Source organism: Salmo salar, chromosome ssa07 (assembly GCF_905237065.1).
Source record: "Salmo salar chromosome ssa07, Ssal_v3.1, whole genome shotgun sequence".
Taxonomy (NCBI): domain Eukaryota; kingdom Metazoa; phylum Chordata; class Actinopteri; order Salmoniformes; family Salmonidae; genus Salmo; species Salmo salar.
In genome coordinates, this window is record NC_059448.1 from 43,475,156 (window position 1) to 43,495,997 (window position 20,842).

Here is a 20,842-nt window from a genome sequence, read left to right on the forward strand (position 1 = left end):
TGTGATAAATATACTTACTTAGGAAAAGTAAATGACTGAGGGTGGCATCAGGGGCGGAAATCCCGGGGGGGACGGGGGGCACACAACCCCCCCATCCTGGGAAAAATATGATTTGTCCCCCCCAATATATCACTGAAACATAACTATGTAATTTAAATAATATTAATAATACGCAATGAAAGCAATTGTGCTGATTATAGACACTTAATAGTGCGTTTTTAAGTTTCAAAAGATTGCAACCCCCCCACCCTTTGCCTCACAATGGTTTGATCCACTGCCAGTTCCTTAGCTTGCTACGTAACTGCCGTGAGGTTCATCCAGTCAATTGCGCGCACACACACTAGCTGAATATGCAGAGCTAGCGCGCAAATATTAACTATTAAGCTAGCTAGTACCTATTCCATTTATGTGGCATCGTCAAAAATGGAATCAGCATGCAGATGATGTAAGTTAGTGCTTCAAAGTCCCTGTGATAAGGTTAGCGATAAACTGAAGTCCAAACTGAACAGAACTACACTCTCTTCTACCATTGTCTTAAATATATTTAATGGTCTCGTTGCAAAAGCTAAATTGTCGCAAGGGAACTTTTATTTATTTATTTAATTTCACCTTTATTTAACCCGGGTAGCAAAGATTATAGCAAACACCACTGAAACTGAATTGGTGCTCGCTAGCTTTGCAAATTCAGCTATTGTTGGAAGCCAGCCAATATGAAACAAACTATTAAAATTACAAAAGGTTGCAGCATATGTTGTGTAAATGGTGAACTCATACAGCTGTCAACTCTTGTCATTTTAATCCGTTTCACATTTGCTAGCTACCTTTTAGATCGAAGCCCATATAGAATGATTGAAGATGATAGAAGCCCATCTCCTACTGTAAATAACCTACACACTGTGTGTGTAGCCAGCCAGCCAGCCAGGTAGAAAATGGCAGAAAAATAAAAGACGGACATCAGAGTATTTTTCAATACACCAAAACGCATAATAAGAACCCTAGTAGCCTAATATCTCAAAGACTAGTTGATAAAATGTTCATAAGAAAGAAATGAAATTCTAATGGAAATGTTTCACAATGATGTCATTTGGCAGAGCAGGCAACAGATGGCACACAGACAGCAGAGTTGGGGACAGATATGCAGGGACAGACTGGCAGAGACAGGGAGTCTCAGGTAAGTTTGTTGAGTCTTTGTTTGGCAACATTATGAAAGGTTCTCAATTTTTTTGACTTGTAAAATCGGAACATAATTGGAAAATGCCATGGATACCCCCACTCTCAACTTAAACTGGTGACTGAACTAAGATTTGTTAAAGGCAATGGTATTGCTGTTGTGATTAGTTGTGTAGTTTTGGGTACCGGTAGTTAGGAGTACAACAAACACCCTATTTCTTTGGTTCCTCAATATACATTTACCATATTACAATGTAGGCTATGTGTTACAGCACTACTTTTGGTGTCCCCCTCAGGAATTGCTCTTGAGAAAATGTCATGTAATTGTCCCCTCCAAAGTGGATATCAGATTTTCGCCCCTGGTCTCATCATGTGTAGGGCACATCATCTGACTGCTGTATTATAGATAATTCATATTACAAAGGTTGTCCATTTAGATAAAATGATAGCCTAAACTCTATAGCCTACATGTGATTAGAACGTGGTAACTGATAAAGAGCATTTCAAATGGCGCTTGGGACATTGGATGGCCCCCCACTGCGGAGACAGGGGCGCGTGACTGCATTAACAAAAGGAACAAAGACCGCCTGCGCTCGCAGAGAGATCCAAGGAATTCAACAGCAGGAGGTGACGTCAGAATCCCGCATTTTGCGGTGTTGTCGCTTTCAAAACATTTGATATGGTGTAGAACAATTACCCCTGTTCCGAACTTTAGTGTTTCGCATTTTCGGGGACTTTTTATTTCGCAAAATACTTTTGTATTAACTTCGCGAGAGAGACATTGAGCAGTGATAGCATGGCAAATTCGTTGTTTTGTTTTTCTTGAGGATATACGGAATTTCTCCTCGCAAACAACAGGGGAAGTGCCCCCTGTCCTTTGTCTGCCACGGGTGTTTTTAAAGTATTCGACATGGACATTTACGGATACAATGGTGTTTTTCTGGTCAAAAGACTATTTAATAATGCAGCTTTTGAGATTTCGAACATGTCAGACATTACGAAGGCGAACCCTCAGGGATGCGATAACGGGGCTTTGACAAACAGATTCGGAGTCTTGATTCAAGGGTTGCTGGCCATAGTTGCCTTCAGCACATTGATGGGTGAGTATATTTCAGAAGAGAACGTAACAATGTTTCAATTGTTTATAATTGTATAGGCTAACGTATTGTTTCGAAATAGCGGATCATGTTTCAAATAAAATACTTAAAAATCACTTCTAAAGGGAAAATCAAGGGTCTACTCAGCCAAGCACCGCACTGTTATCTACTGCAGAGCTACACTCTCCATCTGTGAGCACGTGGCAGTTTGTTTGTTTATGCTATTTGACGTTACTATCCGATAGGCTGCTGTTGCACCTTATAAGGCTGATAATACATATATAATTACTTTGTAATTCCATTTAATTAGTATATTATAAGAATGTTTCCCATATCCTTTTATGTGCCAGGTTTCAAATATTCAACGCCACTGGTAGCCATCATCAGTGGCACATCAACACAAATGTAAACGATCTCGAATGTATCCTATAACTATTAGACTATTGTAGACATATAAACTATCCTTAAACTATGAACTACTTGTTAACAATCTATAAGCCCGTTTCATTTGTATTATTCTTATTATTGAAATGCCTCTTCAAGACAGGGGTGAACGTTTATGCTGTATGATGGAAAAAACCGTTTTGAGAGGGTGGTCATAAAATCCTACAGAATACATCTATGCCTTTTTGAATATAAGGAGAATGGGCTCTCAGTCTTTATCTCTATCTACAGTGAGATGACATTATGTAGTCATGTACATTACAACAGAGTGATTTATGACAGAAAGGGGTCAGACTCTAAAGGTGAGTGGAGGATCAATTAGCTTTGACCTCCTCACAGTTACTTATTAGTAAGAATATCAATATTTAGCCAGCAGTGTGTGTGTATGCATGCATGTAAGTACTTTATCAGCCAGAGTACCCAAGTCTGAAAATCAAGGGTCTACTCAGCCAAGCGCTGCACTGGGATGCCTTGGCGTGACCCTGGACAACACCCTGTCGTTCTCCACTAACATCAAGGCGGTGACCCGATCCTGTAGGTTCATGCTCTACAACATTTGCAGAGTACGACCCTGCCTTACACAGGAAGCGGCGCAGGTCCTAATCCAGGCACTTGTCATCTCCCGTCTGGATTACTGCAACTCGCTGTTGGCGGGGCTCCCTGCCTGTGCCATTAAACCCCTACAACTCATCCAGAACGCCGCAGCCCGTCTGGTGTTCAACCTTCCCAAGTTCTCTCACGTCACCCCGCTCCTCCGCACACTCCACTGGCTTCCAGTTGAAGCTCACATCTGCTACAAGACCATGGTGCTTGCCTACGGAGCTGTGAGGGGAACGGCACCTCCGTACCTTCAGGCTCTGATCAGGCCCTACACCCAAAGAAGGGCACTGCGTTCATCCACCTCTGGCCTACCTCTGCGGAAGCACAGTTCCCGCTCAGCCCAGTCAAAACTGTTCGCTACTCTGGCACCCCAATGGTGGAACAAGCTCCCTCACGACGCCAGGACAGTGGAGTCAATCACAACCTTCCGGAGACACCTGAAACCCCACCTTTTTAAGCAATACCTGGGATAGGATTAAGTAATCCTTCTAACCCCCCCCCCCCCCCCAAAAAAAAAGATATAGATGTACTATTGTAAAGTGGTTGTTCCACTGGATATCATAAGGTGAATGCACCAATTTGTAAGTCGCTCTGGATAAGAGCGTCTGCTAAATGACGTAAATGTAAATGTATGCACTGCAGAGCTCCACTGTCCATCTCAATGCTTCTCCTCCACTTGCCAAGATGTGTTCATCTTTGTTTAGAGTCCTCTTCCTCTTGGCTATTTTGGTGACTTCCTCCCATTGACAGACCACTGGCCCCACCTTTTGCGTGCCAAAGTTCTTGGATACAGTTGCTATCATTTTATGCCAGGCACCAATTCTGGCTTTGCATTCTAACCTTCAGATAGTTTTTGGTTGATAATGAGTCAAGCTGCAGCCACAACATGATGTTGGTATGTGAACAGTCACACACTCAGACCTTGTGTTAGATGGGGAGAGAGGAACAGTGGGTCCCTGTTAGACACGTAGCCCTGAGCTACCAGTGTCCTGATGGGGATGGGTGGACCGAGGGAGCATGTGGTTCTGACTGTGCCATTCTTTATCCATCTCTCCTGGATCCACAGAGCACATGTGCGCACACACAAATATATCATTTTTCACTCTTCTATGGCTGTCTCTGTCTCTCTCTCACTGCGTCTCTCCATCTCTCTCTACAGTGAAGAGGATCCGTGAGCCCGTAGGGATCAGAAGACCATGGAGGATCTGGTAAGAGTGGTGTTTTTATTTCTATTTCTTATCAGAGTCTATCAAAACCCCAGGGAAGAACAGGAGACTGTCGGTTGATCACATGGCTGAGGATCATAGATTCTATTAGATTTAGAGAGGTCAATGTTTGTTGCTTGACTCTTATGTATCTGGCTATTACAAGTCACCATGGTGATGACCATCCGAAATTTCGCCCCATCTCTACAGGTTTTACGACACGTCCAAGCAGGCCATTGGCGCTCTCTTCATCCACTTCGCCAATGTGTTCCTCTCCAACCTCACAGAAATGGACCCTTGTTCCCTGTGAGTCCATAGCTGTGATTGGACAGGTTGGCAGAGACCACTTGCCAATCTAAAGCCTCAACCAATCATTCTGATAATAAATAAGATGTTCTGTTGTCACATACAGCAGATGGGTGCAGTGAAATGTGTTGTTTTACACGGTCAACCATAGTAGTATGGTGCTCCTAGAGCAAATTGGGTGTTAAGTGCCTTGCTCAAGGACACATTGACAGATTTTTCACCTTGTCGGGTATTCCAACCACTGAACCTTCGGTTACTTTCCCAACGCTCTATCCGCTAGGCTACCTTTTGCCCCATGTCAAGTAATTGACTGGCTTGCTGGTGGGTTTCCACAGGTATCTGATGAACTTCCTGCTCGATGCCACGCTAGGCATGCTGGTCATCTGGGCGGGGGTCAAGGTTGTCTCCAGGATCGTGGAGTACAAGCAGTTCAAACTGCTCACCTTTGGAGAATACGGTGAGTCTCCTAGACATCTGTTTAGGTCGTGTCAAATGTTTGGAGGTTGGCCAAAGCATAGACTACTACTGTTCTGTGACTGTCATTGGAGAGGGTTGTGCCAGTTCATTTTCTGAATATTTCATGAAGGTTGACACTTCTTCCTTTCACCACTGGAGGCCCCTGTAGGCTCATGAGAATATTGCATGAAAAACATCCTCCGATGGGCGACGGTGACAATAGTGTGGGATGAAGTTCTAGCCAATTGCTGCACTCGTTACGTCCATAAGTTTTAATCGGAATACAGAACCAAAATAAGATTTTAATGTTAGTCTGTTAATCTACTGTATCTGCACATGGTTCTGTTTCATGCTGGTTTTTCCATTGACTATTATGATCCACCGGATTGTAAATGCAGCTGTGCCTTGACCACTGGCCAAATATTTTAGTGGGCTTTAGTTTGTATCACGCTCCCTTATGCTGACCTTTTCCCCAAAAGCCTGCTGGAAATACTGTCTCTCTGTCATAACTATTAGTCCTGAAAACTAAACAAATAGTAAGACATTTAGCTGTTTGTGTAAACCCACTCTGTCCTCTTAAAGAGCTGAACAACAACATCATGCAATCATGGCAGGCGTTGTCTTTTGCCTTTTTTTCCGCAGTTTCTCTTATACCCTTCTTTCTGCTGTATCACTTCTCTCTCTCTCTTGTTTGTCTGTCTCTGCTGGGTTCCCAGGCATGGAGTGTTTGTTAATGACAGAGACATGTCCCTGTCTGTGTACACTGAGATGAAAGAGAGACGCAAATTGTACACGTGGGACGTGTTTAGACCAGCACACTGAGTTTGTGGGGTTTTGTGTGTCTGTGTGTATGAATGTCAATGTGTGGTTGTGGCAGTCTGGTGTTGTCCTCTCTATGGCTGATCTTCCCTAGGTGACGATCTGAGTCCGTTGGTCAGTGTATGTAGTTGCAGTGTGGTCATTAAGTAATGGTCTGTTCTGTCTCACCAGGTGACCCTCCCCAGGCCGCAGCATGGCTCGGGCAGTGTGGTGTCTACCTTCTCATCATGGTCCTGGAGAAGAGTGTTGTCAGCTTGGTCCTGCTCATTCCTGGGTGGACCAACGTGAGTAGGCCCACAGTACCCACAATCACCTGCTCCAGGGACATGGGCTAACCCAGATCCTGAGAGAACTGAGAGACTCTACCCACTCGAGAAAGAGAGAGCAGAAGTGTCAATCATGTTCTTTCTTCTCTGTTCTGTGTTTGAAATCTCTGGTGACAATTTAAAGTCAACAAAAAGTCAAGCCTGAAAAACAAAGGGAGGATGAAAGGTTTTGGAGAGAACAAAGAGAAAGAGTTGTCCTTTGAACAGAATGGGAACATTGACCTTCAGCCAAATGAATATCATCCGGCCTCGGGGACTAGAGTCTTGTTTGATTGTTTATTTGTTTGAGGCTGTGGATCACCTGCTCAAACCTCCTTTGTGTTTTAGGGTCATTGTTGCTCTGTTCACTGCTCCTCTCTTGAAGAGTCGTTTAGCTATTTTCAGTACACATTTCTTTTGGACACTGGGGGCTTTTTTTCCCAGGGAAAAGGGGGGGGGGCAGCGGCAGCCCAAACTGTCATTAACATAGCTCATCCCAGACAAATCGAATACTTAGAAAAATGCTCTCTATTTCTCTCTGACATGGTGAATACCACGTAATCATCACATTAGCTCCAATCTCACTCATGTTACACAGTAGAGAGCCAAAGAGATGCTCCTTCTATTATAGTGCAAAACATTGACGATCTAAATGGCATTGGATGGCAGTCGCTTGTGTAACGCGCCTGTTATTTTGCCCTGCCCAAATTGAAAGTGTGTGTGTTGTGACGCTGTGTTTCTCTACGCGCTGCTGTTCCAGCTGCAGTCTGTGTTGCTGGACTACATCCCTAACCCTCAGGTGGAGCTTGTGTTGGTCATGCTCATCGTGCCCTTCATTGTCAATGTGAGTCTCACCTTCAGTCTCAACCAGCGTGCACTAACACTCTGCATAATGTTGTGTATATGTCACAGGAGGCTGCTGAGGGGAGGACGGCTCATAAATGTCTGGAATGGAGTGAATGGAATGGTATTAAACACATGGAAACCATGCGTTTGAGTTTGATACCGTTCTATTCATTCCATTCCAGCCATTACTATGAGCCGTCCTCCCCAATTAAGCTACCACAAACCTCCTGTGGTATATGTAGTATCCCAGACAGTGCACAAAGCTTGTATTTTTGGATAGAAAACCTGCATAAAGTTTACAGAATACAATATGCAGGCTTACTAGGCTACAGTGATTGTAGAGTACATGACCATTCTGCGTCCACTGCACCGGTTGTTCTGACTGAGTTTGTTCTCTGTGTGACCCTCTGTAGTCCATCATGTTCTGGGTGGTGGACAGTCTGATGATGAGGAAGTACAAGACGCTGAAGAGCCTGGTCGACTCCTGCGACTCCTCGACCAAGGTCGACTCCACGGCGCCGTGGGTTACCGGCGACGAGTCACGGGTGAGAGTCAGTTAACTAGAGATGTCCCCGACAATTTTTTTTAATCTTGGTCGACCGACAGCCGTCTGTTCTTTCCACCAATTTTAAAACGTGTATTTTTCCATATATATGTTAAAAATATATATAGAAACACCCTATGTGTTTTTAATAAAATCAGCTATATATGCATTGAGCTTGTCTGATGCTTTAAGCTCACGGTTTGATGAAATAAGACACAAATGACTGAAGAGGGAGCCAGAGATCAAGATAACCAGAAGAAAAAAACCTTAACCTGTCCCGACCATCCTCCTCATGGCTTTCGCAGATTCTGCCGTTATTCTCCTGAAGTTGCCGGTAATAGGCTACATGAGAAGTCGGCAACATTTCTCATGTGGAATGCCAATTTATCTTACCATTTCTACCGATCTGTGTGCCAGTTATGGTTTTCATATGCACATTTTCGTGGAACAGTTTCAGTTATAAAAAACGTCTTCGTACCTCAAAATCATTGTCATGTGTTTAATCATAATTCTATCCAAATCTAAATGAAAATGATACAAACCTAAAAAGTAACTTCTATTGCCATCTATGTAAAAATAGCCTAAAAAGCCAACAAATAAAAACATTGCTGCCTTTAGGTAGAAACTGTCCCGATTTATATTATTTTTTTCTATAAATCACATTTGGTTACGCATGACCTGTCTGCAGCGAACTTGAAACATTGTATAAACTATTAACTTGGGTCTGGCCTGAAACTCCTTGCAACATTGTATAAAATATTTTGGGCCCTCAAAGTTGTCTATGCTAGTGAGCTTGGAACAGACACAGCAGTAGGCTATTTGCGTAAGGGATAAGAAGTAATCATGTAGGACTATTTTTATGATGTTTCCACTGGATCAGAGCATGGCATTTTCCCCTTTCACGCTGAGTGGTTATTGAAAGGGAGAGAGATTTTTTTTAAATACATTGAGGAATTGTCATTTTCAATGGATGTAAAAACATAATTTGTTTTCTTGCTGTTTGAAGTGAAGAAAAAATTACTTTGAGAAGCTCTGCAGCTCATTGGTGATCATGCATTAAACCAATCAGAAATACTATCAGATCCCCAAATGGGCACATTTATATGCCTACATTTTCACGCAGGCCAGGTAGCCTGTAGACCTACTTCTATGCGTAATCAGGTGCGCGTCCTTACTCAACATTGACAGGTGCGCTCCAAACAAAACACAATGAAAATGTAATGACGTAAACCCAAATTTGTTTCTCTCAAGTGTACCCTGGGTTGTGCGCTCTGCAAACAACGTGTCCACTCCAACAATGAGAACGGTAAAAGTCTGAAATAATAATATTTTGAATGCATTAACAGACATTACCGTAACCAAACAAACTTTGTAGATGATAAATTATAGGAATTAAATGTACTACTGGTGATATACGTATGTAATGGGGAATTGATTGAAACTAACAGTCAAATGCAAGTTATGAAACAATGATTGTACACAAATTGGGAGGGAGCCCATTCTGGAGGAAGACGTGCATTGTGCAGCCACACTCCTCCTCTTCTTAGACTGTGCCACCCCGCGGCCTCCGCAATGGATTAGTTCGCTGAGATTGGCGCGAATAAGACCGGTATCTCGTGTGCCATTTAAAAAAAAATATATATTTTTTTTATTAGTGGATTCGGCTATGTCAGCCACACTTGTTCGAGCACACAGTTATGCATTCTCCATAGACCCCGTAGTGAAGTGTTCAGTGACTTTCAACGTGGAGCCGTCATCGGATTACACCTTTCTAACTAGTCAGTTTGTAAAATTTCTGCCCTGCTAGAGCTGCCCTGGTCAACTGTAAGTCCTGTTATTGTGAAGTGGAAGCTAGGAGCAACAACAGCTCAGCCGCGAGATGGTAGGTCACAAAAACTCACAGAATGGGACCGCCGAGTGCTGTAGTGTGTAAAAATCGACATTCCTTGGGTTGCAACACTCACTACCAAGTTCCAAACTGCCTCTGAAAGCAACGTCCGCACATAACTGTTCGTCGGGAGCTTAATGAAATTGGTTTACATGGCACACATAAGCCTAAGATCACCATGCGCATTGCCCAAGCGTCTGGAGTGGTGTTAAGCTCGCCGCCGTTGGACTCCATCTTGCAGTCCGACTAAATAATTTGGGTTTGGCAGATACCATGAGAACGCTACCTGCCCCAACGCATAGTGCCAACTGTAAAGTTTGGTGGAGGAGGAATAATGGTCAGGGGCTGTTTTTCATGGTTCGGGCTAGGCCCATTACTTAGTTCCAGTGAAGGGAAATCTTAACACGACATACAATAATATTCTAGACGATTCTGTGCTTCCAAATTTGTGGCAACAGTTTGGGGAAGGCCCTTTCCTGTTTCAGCATGACAATGCCCCCGTGCACAAAGCGAGGTCCATACAGAAATGGTTTGTCGATATTCGTGTGGAAGAACTTGACTGGCCTGCACAGAGCCCTGGCCTCAACTACATCGAACACCTTTGGGATGAATTGGAACGCTTGACTGCGAGCCAGGCCTAATTGCCCAACATCAGTGCCCGACCTCACTAATGCTCTTGAGGCTGCTGTGGGTACTTGCTTCCATTCAATGTTCCAACATCTAGTGGAAAGCCTTCCCAGAAGAGTGGGGGCTGTTATAGCAGCAAAGGAGGGACCAACTCCATATTAATGCCCATGATTTTGAAATGAGATGTTTGACTAGCAGGTGTCCATATACTTTTGGTCATGTAGTGTATATTTGCTACTGCTCGACTAAAAAATCTCGGTTGCCAGCCTATCGCCCAAACAATCGACCAGTCAAATAATTGGGGCTAGCCCTACAGTTAACCATAAGAGGGGACTGCAGATCTCTGAGTGCTACTGCTCTGTGGGATCATGAAGGGACGCCGTTTGATGATGAAACATTAAAGCCCATGGGTGTAAGAGAGACTTTCCCACCAAACATCACCATAACACTCCACATCCCCATGGAACACTGGCTCAAGATGTCTGTGTTTGTTGAGAAAGAAAAGAAACGGAGTGTTTGTCACAGTGATTTAGCCTGTCTGCACCTGTTTTATGGGAGCTCCCCCCCCCACACACACACTCGGTCTAAAGGGCAACCGGCCCACATAGTTACTGTCAAGGAAAGACTGAGTCAGGGACACCCCCCCCCCCCTGACCTCCTCTCCCCCTTTCTCTCCAGTTTTGTTTGTCTCCGTTTTCTCCCGTCAATTTGTGGTGTTGTTTCTCTGTGGGTCCGTTACCCGTGTTGTGTCGTGTGAAATTGAGTCAATGTCCTACTTGTCCCTGATGTTCTGGAAAATAAGAGTCTGATTATCACAGCAATGTTATCGACATTCCTTGTTTGGTAAGACACGAGTGATGGATGTATGGCGCTAGATCGACCTGACAGTTGTCACATCGTTGAGTCAAGGGTCTTCTCTGTTCTAGAGTTGCTCCTAATGTGTTGATGTAGTCTACCATAAGTGTGTGATCATCTTGTTTCATTGGATTTGGTGGGAGAACAGTTAGTATGTGGTGAATAGTGTTGACATTATGATATTAGTTAACTGTCTCCAGTGGGTGTATAGTGTTCTAGTTGAGTGGCTGTGAAATCATGTACTGTATATTGGAGTAGTGAGACTGTCGACAGAAGCCTTCTGTGTTGGGTAATCAGACAGAATTGACCTCCTACACAGCATTCAATGTGTTACTGTACACTCTCTCGATCTGTCCTCTCTCTCTTTCTCATCCTCTCTCTGGAGTCACAATGATTATGACAGACTGGCAGTGTTACTCTCTCTCCCTCCTCGTCCCTGGTACTCTGCCAAGCAGCAACAAATCATCCCTTCATCCCGGGAATAAAAGTGACATTTGGAATTAATTTCCATTCATTGATGTCATGGAAAGAGGGGAAGAAAGAGGGAGAGAACTATGTCCATGGGAGAGAGGAGGGCATTGATTAGGCAGAAGTGTTGGAGTTTGGTTGGGCAATAGTCTTGTGTGCAATCAGTTTGATTTCAGTTCCTGACACGGTCTGTAGGATAGTGTTGGGGAATGATTTCATCCTTGGTCAGCTGTGGGCATATGGTGTTCAGAGTTGACTGTTTTACTTTTATCATAACAAAATGTTTGAGAAACACAGAATCGAAAGTCTGGCCTCTTTGTTTGAGTGTATCTGAAGATTTATTTGGGATTGGCTTTATATTGGGGAGAAGAAGGCTGGGCAAGCCCCCTTTCTGCCTCTGCTTCTCCCATTACTATAATCTCATCCAAGATGTCTGCATTGCGCACACATGCATGCACACACTACCATAATCTCATCCAAGATGTCTCTGTATCCAGCATACAGTGCATTCGGAAAATAATCAGACCCCTTGACTTTTTCCACATTTTGTTACCTTATAGCCTTATTTTAAAATTGATTAAATTGTTTTTCCCTTCATCAATCTACACTAGGGTTGCAAAGGGTCAAACTTTCCGGTAAATTTCCAGAAATTTGCCATGGGAAGTTAAGCCTGGAAATTTTGTGTAAAATTCATCAAAAAAGTTAGCTTATGAACCTTTTTTTGTGGGATACACAAGGCAATTCTAGGTCGTGTGGCATATTTTGGTTGAACTATCCCCAATTCAATGGAATTGCAACCCTCTGCATGCACAGTGCATTCTTCCATCACATGTGCAGTGCACTCTTCCATCACATGTACAGCTGATTCTCAAGATCTTGCAACACTAATGAGATGCTGTTGAGCCCACACTACTACACTGTCTGAGCCAAGGACTACATGCTTTTTGGTAAGTTTTGATTACAATACTGGGTGGGGTGAATATATTTTATGACATACATTCTTTTTTGTTAACTAGTAAATAGTAGCCTACAGCAAAGTGTGTTTAAATCATTTCTAACTTGTTAACAATTTCTGCTAGTTAGTTTTTGCTACCATGTGGGTTTTAGCTTGCTTGAGCCTGCTAACTGAGGAGTGTTAATTCACCTGTTTCCATACATGTTTCATTTTAAAACATTTCTCTTACAAAGGGGTTGTTTAATCTAACTGCTTAACTATTTATCTGTACATGGAATTGTATTTTTATTTATTTTCTACAAAAATCTTTTTACAGGAAAATGCCACGGGCACTATCTGATGTGTGGAGACATTTCACTGCAGCTAATGTAGAAGGAAAAGCTGTGTACATTTGCAAATACTGTGCCAAATCATATGTGAAGAATGCAACAAAGATGCAGAATCATCTGGCCAAGTGCATAAAGTTCCCTCAGCGCTCACAACAAGCAACCTCTGACAAAAGTCCCTCTACTTCTATTTGAGGTGAAAATGATGAATCAGACAGCTTATCGATAGCAACAGCTCATGGTCCTCCTGGAATCAGAAGTTTTTTTTGTCTCAATGGAGGAACATAGTCAGAGAAAGGCTGATGAATGTCTTGCTTGAGCTGTGTATGCAACTGGTTCACCTCTGATGCTCACAGGCAATGTGTATTGAAAGAGATTTCTGATTGTTCTTCGCCCAGCATACACCCCTCCAACCAGACATGCTTTATCTACTCATTTGCTGGATGCAGAGTTCAACAGAGTTCAAGTGAAGGTCAAGCAAATCATAGAGAAAGCAGACTGTATTGCAATCATCTCTGATGGGTGGTCGAATGTTCGTGGGCAAGGAATAATTAACTACATCATCTCCACCCCTCAACCAGTATTCTACAAGAGCACAGACACAAGAGACAACACACACACTGGTCTCTACATTGCAGGTGAGCTGAAGGCAGTCATCAATGACCTTGGACCACAGAAGGTATTTGTACTGGTGACAGACAATGCTGCGAACATGAAGGCTGCTTGGTCTAAAGTGGAGGAGTCTTACCCTCACATCACACCCATTGGCTGTACTGCTCATGCATTGAATCTGCTCCTCAAGCACATCATGTAACTGAAAACAATGGATTCACTCTACAAGAGAGCCAAGGAAATGGTTAGGTATGTGAAGGGTCATCAAGTTTTATAGCAGCAATCTACCTCACCAAGCAAAGTGAGAAGAGTAAGAGCACCACATTGAAGCTGCCCAGCAACACCTGTTGGGGTGGTGTTGTCATCATGTTTGACAGTCTCCTGGAGGGGATGGAGTCTCTCCATGAAATGGCCATATCACAGTCTGCTGATATGGACAGCCCCATCAAGAGGATCCTCCTGGATGATATGTTTTGGGAGAGAGTGGTAAGCAGCCTGAAACCTATAGCATTAGCCATTGCACGGATTGAGGGAGACAATGCCATCCTGTCTGATGTTCAGACTCTGCTTGCAGATGTAAGAGAAGAAATCTGTACTGCCCTGCCCACTTCACAGTTGCTCCAAGCAGAGGAAACTACAGTTCTGAAATGCATCAAAAAGCGTGAAGACTTCTGCCTGAAGCCCATACATGCCGCAGCGTACATGTTGGACCCCCAAGTATGCTGGCAAAATCATCCTGTCTGGTGCAGAGATCAACCAGGCCTATGGTGTCATCACTACCGTGTCTCGCCACCTTGGCCTGGATGAGGGAAAGGTTCTTGTCAGTCTGGCAAAGTACACTTCCAAGCAAGGGCTTTGGGATGGAGATGCAATATGGCAGTCGTGCCAACATATCTCATCAGCCACCTGCTGGAAGGAACTTTGTGGATCTGAGGCTCTTTCCCCTGTTGCCTCGCATCATCGGGCGGGCAGGTAACCTAGTAGTTAGAGCGTTGGGCCAGTAACCGAAAGGTTGCTAGGTCGAATCCCCGAGCTGACAAGGTAAAAATCTGTCGTTCTGCCCCTGAACAAGGCAGTTAACCCACTGTTCCTAGGCCGTCATTCTAAATAAGAATGTTCTTAACTGCCTTTCCTAGTTAAATAAAGGTTAAATAAGAAATAAATAAATAAAAAATCCTCCGAATCCCACCAACATCAGCCGCCTCAGAGCGCAACTGGTCCTTGTTTGGGAACACACACACCAAAGCTGACCAACAGGCTGACCAATACAAGGGTTGAAAATTGGTGGCCATCTGGGAAAATGTGAGGCTTTTTGAGCTTGACAACGAGCCATCCTCAACAAGGTTGGAAAGTGACAGTGAAGATGAGGCCTCAGAGTCTGACGTTCAAGAGGTGGACATTGAGGAGGTCCAGGGAGAAGACATGGAAGCCTGAGAGGAAGACAACCAAAGCTTTAGTTTCTAGACTACCATTTTACAGATGTATGTTGAAAACGTTTTTGGGAGATGCAATGGATCATTGGGGATCATTCAAAATTCCCTTTTGTTGTTCAGTGAAATCATCCCATGTGAAGAGTCAACTCTTTTAATCAAAATTCAATTCGTAACTAAATTGTTTTTTTATTTCTATTGGAAGGATTGAATAATTTGCAATTATGTCTACATATGTTAAGGTAAACAGTTTGTTTCTGTCTCCAAATTATATGGTAAATACAGTGGCAAGAAAAAGTATGTGAACCCTTTGGGATTTCTGCATAAATTGGTCATCAAATTGGATCTGATCTTCATCTTAAGTCGCAACAATAGACAAACATAGTGTGCTTAAATTAATAACACACAAATCATTGTACTTTTCTTGTCTATATTGAATACATCATTTAAACATTCACAGTGTAGGTTGGAAAAAGTATGTGAACCCCTAGGCTAAGGACTTCTCCAAATGCTAATTGGAGTTAGCTAACCTGGAGTCCAATCATTGAGACGAGATTGGAGATGTTGGTTAGAGCTGCCTTGCCCTGTAATAAACACTCACAAAATTTGAGTTTGCTATTCACAAGAAGCATTGCCTGATGTGAACCTTGCCTCAAACGAAAGAGATCTCAGAAGACCTAAGATTAAGAATTGTTGACTTGCATAAAGCTGGAAAGGGTTGCAAAAGTATCTCTAAAAGCCTTTATGTTCATCAGTCCATGGTAAGACAAATTGTCTATAAATGGAGAAAGTTCAGCACTGTTGCTACTCTCCCTAGAAGTGGCCGTCCTGCAAAGATGACTGCAAAGCACAGTGCAGAATGCTCAGTGAAGTTAAGAGGAATCCTAGAGTGTCAGCTAAAGACTTACAGAAATCTCTGTAACATGCTAACATCTCTGTTGACGAGTCTATGATACGTAAAACACTAAACAAGAATGGTGTTCATGGGAAGACACCACGGAAGAAGCCACTGCTGTCCAAAAATAACATTGCTGCACGTCTGAAGTTTGCTACGGTGCACCTGGATGTTCCATAGCGCTACTTGCAAAATATTCTGTGGACAGATTAAACAACAGTTGAGTTGTTTGGAAGGAACACACAACACTATGTGTGGAGAAAAAAAGGCACAGAACACCAACATCAAAACCTCATCCCATCTGTAAACTATGGTAGAGGGAGCATCATGGTTTGGGGCTGCTTTGCTGCCTCAGGGCCTGGACTGCTTGCTATCATCAACAGAAAAATGAATTCCCAAGTTCATCTAGACATTTTGCAGGAGAATGTTAGGCTATCTGTCCACCAATTGAAGCTCAACAGAAGTTGGGTGATGCAACAGAACAACGACCCAAAACACAGAAGTAAATCAACAACAGAATGGCTTCAACAGAAGAAAATACGCCTTCTGGAGTGGCCCAATCAGAGTCCTGACCTGAACCCGATTTGAGATGCTGTGGCATGACATCGAGAGCAATTCACACCAGACATCCCAAGAATATTGCTGAACTGAAACAGTTTTGTAAAGAGGAATGGTCCAAAATTCCTCCTGACCGTTGTGCAGGTCTGATCTGCAACTACAGAAAATGTTTGGTTGAGGTTATTGCTGCCAAAGGATGGTCAACCAATTATTAAATCCAAGGGTTCACATACTTTTTCCACCCTACACTGTGAATGTTTACACGGTGTGTTCAATAAAGACATGAAAACGTATAATTGTTTGTGTGTTATTAGTTTAAGCAGACTGTGTTTTGTCTATTGTTGTGACCTAGATGAAGATCAGATACCAATTTATGCAGAAATCCAGGTATTTCCAAAGGGTTCACATACTTTTTCTTGCCACTGTATATCCAATGCAAAAAACATCCACATTTAAATGGTAATAATATTAATTTGCATATTTCCGTTAATTCCCATGGAAAGTTTCCACCTCTGAATATTCCCCAAAATGTGCAGGCCTGATCTACACACCATACCCAATAATGACATAAGTATTCAGAACCTTTACTCAGTACTTTGTTGAAGCACCTTTTGGCAGTGATTACAGCCTTGAGTCTTCTTGGGTATGATGCTACAAGCTTGGCCCACCTGTATTGGGAGTTTCTCCCATTTTTCTCTGCAGACCCTCTCAAACTATGTTAGGTTGGATGGGGAGGGTCGCTGCACAGCTATTATCAGGTCTCTCCAGAGATGGTCAAGTCCGGTCTCTGCCTGGGCCACTCGAGGACATTCAGAGACTTGTCCCGAAGCCACTCCTGTGTTGTCTTGGCTGTGTACTTAGGGTCGTTGTCCTGTTAGAAGGTGAACCTTCGCCTCAGTCCTGAGGTCCTGAGTGCTCTGGAGCAGGTTTTCACCAAGGATCTCTCTTTGCTCCGTTCATCTTTCCCTCGATCCTGACTAATCTCCCAGTCCCTGCCACTGAAAAACATCCCCACAGCAAGATGCTGCCACCACAGTGCTTCACCATAGAGATGGTGCCAGGTTTCCTCCAGACGTGACGCTTGGCATTCAAAGCAAGGAGTTCAATCTTGGTTTCAACCGACCAGAGAATCTTGTTTCTCATGGTCTGAGAGTCCTTTAGGTGCCTTTTGGAAATTCCAAGTGGGCTGTTGTACTTTTTATTGAGTGGTTTCTATCTGGCCACTACCATAAAGGCCTGATTGGTGGAGTGCTGCAGAGATGTTCCACAGAGGAACTATGGAGCTCTGTCAGAGTTACCGTCTGGTTCTTGGTGACATCCAAGACCAAGGCCCTTCTCCCTGATTGCTCAGTTTGGCCTTCAATGCTGCAGACATTTTTTGGTATCCTTCCCCAGATCTGTGCCTCGACAGAATCCTGTCTCGGAGCTCTACAGACAATTCCTTTGACCTCATGGCTTGGTTTTTGCTCTGACAGGCACTGTCAACTGTGGGACCTTACATAGACAGGTGTGTGTGTGTGTGCCTTTCCAAATCACGTCCAATCAATTGAATTTACAACAAGTTGACTCCAATCAAGTTGTAGAAACATCTCAAGGATGATAAATGGAAACAGGAAGCACTTGAGATCAATTTCGAGTCTCATAGCAATTCGTATGTAAATTTGATATTTCTGTTTTTTTATTTGTAATAACTGTGCAAAAATGTCTAAACCTGTTTTCGCTTTGTCATTAAGGGGTGTTGTGTGTAGATGGATTTGTAAAAAAAAGTATTGAATCAATTTTAGAATATGGCTGTAATGTAACAAAATGTGGAAAAAGTCAAGGGGTCTGAATACTTTCTTTTTGTGGATTTATTATGCCATAATGGCCTTTCCATAAACTGTATGAAATTGGAATTCCGCTCTGTTGGGATTATATGTAGTGGAGCAGTGGTCTGGACAATATTCCAGAATGGGAATAAAGTGGGATTTTATAGCCTTGGAGTGGGAATAACAGCACACCAGACCTGGACACATCACCTCATCTTGTCAGACAGCTGCTCACGTGTTTGTGTGACGGTGTCTCTATGTTTGTATCTATTCTCTGACGTGTTTCTCCCTCATCCAGGTCCTGTTGACAGTCGAGACAGACACTGAGGAGGAGGATAGTTCAACAATGGTTCAAGGAGGGTCCCACTCTAGCCTTCCAGTAGTGGGCATAATATCTAGCTGGGTGGAGGTGTAGCTCTGGTATCCTTCTCTACAAGACCCTGACACATACGCTGACCCGCGCCACACACAAACGTGAGCACGGATGTGTGAATGTACGCTCCTTCCAGATCACACAGATTTGCTTTTTTTCATTGTACACATCCCAATGATGTCTTTGATGACTTGGCTGTTATGAGGATGTTGAATGTTATATGAACTATGCTTTATGTCCCATGCTTTATGTCCCGTGTGGCTCAGTTGGTAGAGCATGGTGTTTGCAACGCCAGGGTTGTGGGTTCGATTCCCACGGGGGACCAAAAAACAAATGTATGAAATGTATGCATTCACTACTGTAAGTCGCTCTGGATAAGAGCGTCTGCTAAATGACTAAAATGTCAAATGTAAATGTAAGAAGAAAAAAAGTCCTTCACCCTTGCAGTCCCTGTTTACCGAAACAACAAGCTTGGTGGGGCTATAAAGTGTCTCGTAATGGAGATAATTAGAGGGCACAGTGTGAGCTTGAGGGAACACGACAGTGATGATGAAAGAGTAAATCTGTCCTCTCTCTCGGGGGATTTTGTGAAAAGGGTGTTTGTTGATCTCCAAAGAGCTCTTTGACAGTACAATCTGCTCTATTTTCCTTCATCATACAGATTACTGCTTAGTTCAAACCTTGACATACAGCGTCTAATGGTCTGTAATTAAATACGTTAAAGTCTGTTTTGGACCTGTACTATTTAGTAGAATCCACTACTAGTGTCCTTGTCTCCTTTCCTCCTTCGCCACTAACAGGTGGAAGGGCTGGATAGTTTCAATCATTGATTTCACCTATCACGTCCACTCAGATCAGTTGTCAGACTATTGTAACTCAGCTGGAGGAGTTGGACCTTAATGTTGGAAAAGTTTTATCTCTGAGTTGGACTGTAGTAGTCTGGTCTGGAACAGTTTTTCACACTGTCTCCAGAAGATGTTTAATAAGGTGGAAAATGGTATTCTATGTGGAAAATGGACCAGATCATTTTATATTCCTCATGGATGTCCATTTGGGATTTATACAAATATTTGCAATGTTTCTACTATGAATTAAAGAGCTTAGTGATATGGAGTGATTTTGAACTTTGTAATGTATTTTCTTATTTCTTTTGTCTATTTTACATATTTTATTGTATTCATATTACTTGGGGTTAAACCTGTGGTAATGACATGTAATGGGAGATTTTAAAGTGGTATCACAGGAATGATCACAGTCAATTCAGAGATTACCTGAGATATCAAAATAGTGTTCAGTTTACCATTTTATGTTCATTCTTATAGATCACATTTCTCAATCATTGAGCTGTTAACTCTAACATGAAAATACAATACTGCCATTTTTGTATTCATTTAATTATGTTCCTGGAACCATTTAATGTCTTAGTGATGTGAAAGATTCTGATTGTGAGACTGCCATTTCATGTGACCTCAAATGTGTAGAACAGTTACTGTGAGGACCTGCACCACTACATTTATGTTAATTATTCACTGTAAAAAAAATTACTCACATGCTCTGTCTATAATATATATTTTATTTAGCGTTACTCCAATCCATCATGTATGTGTTTTGTGGAAACAGAATTTTGAATTGTGACTGAATGTTTAATGGATATCCACTTGAAAGTGCCATGTTGCTATAATATATTCATGATTCATTGATGATACAAGAAAAATGTCTTTGTCTTTTGTCTTAACCGTTGTCACTATTGTTTGTATTATAATTTAAATTCAAGTAAAATTGTATAATAAAAAAAACACGAGTGTTGAATACCTTTGGTGGCTCGGGTCAGCCCGGTGGCCCCTGAGCTCGATGACAGACACCTGAGCGGGACGCAGAGTAGTACACCTGTGTGGGTGGGGCCAGCAGGCCTTTGACCCCAAACTGATGACAGGAGGGGTGAGGGGGGCGGTTAGAGGGGGAGCTAGTCATTGACACAGGGACCGGTAGAGGAGAGAGTTAGTTAGGGGGTGTCTGGTGTGACCAGGTGTGATCCTAAGCAGAGTGTCGCCACTTGAGCTTGACCAGGTTAGTTGTTTGCTCTCCCAGTTAGCACCTAAACCTAGCATGCAAAGAGTCTGCCTTCCTGCAATGACTAAGGCCTGGGTTCAGTCCCAATACGAGTTGTAGACAATGCGGCTGTTAAACGCAATTCCCGATTGAGCAGCGTTTACCGTGAATAAGAGCTCTAAGAACATGAGGACATTGCCTTTAAA

General features: G+C 42.9%; 1 protein-coding gene across 1 annotated transcript; it reads left to right on the forward strand.

Moving 5' to 3' along the window:
- The first annotated feature begins 1,751 nt into the window (after positions 1–1,751).
- On the forward strand, positions 1,752–20,383 carry tmem110l (transmembrane protein 110, like). Its single transcript, XM_014207876.2, has 8 exons — positions 1,752–2,270; positions 4,471–4,519; positions 4,727–4,822; positions 5,158–5,279; positions 6,269–6,381; positions 7,163–7,246; positions 7,662–7,793; positions 18,513–20,383. Exons 1-8 carry the CDS (start codon positions 2,081–2,083, stop codon positions 18,627–18,629), a joined length of 903 nt encoding a protein of 300 aa, XP_014063351.1. The 5' UTR covers positions 1,752–2,080; the 3' UTR covers positions 18,630–20,383.
- Positions 20,384–20,842: the final 459 nt, after the last annotated feature.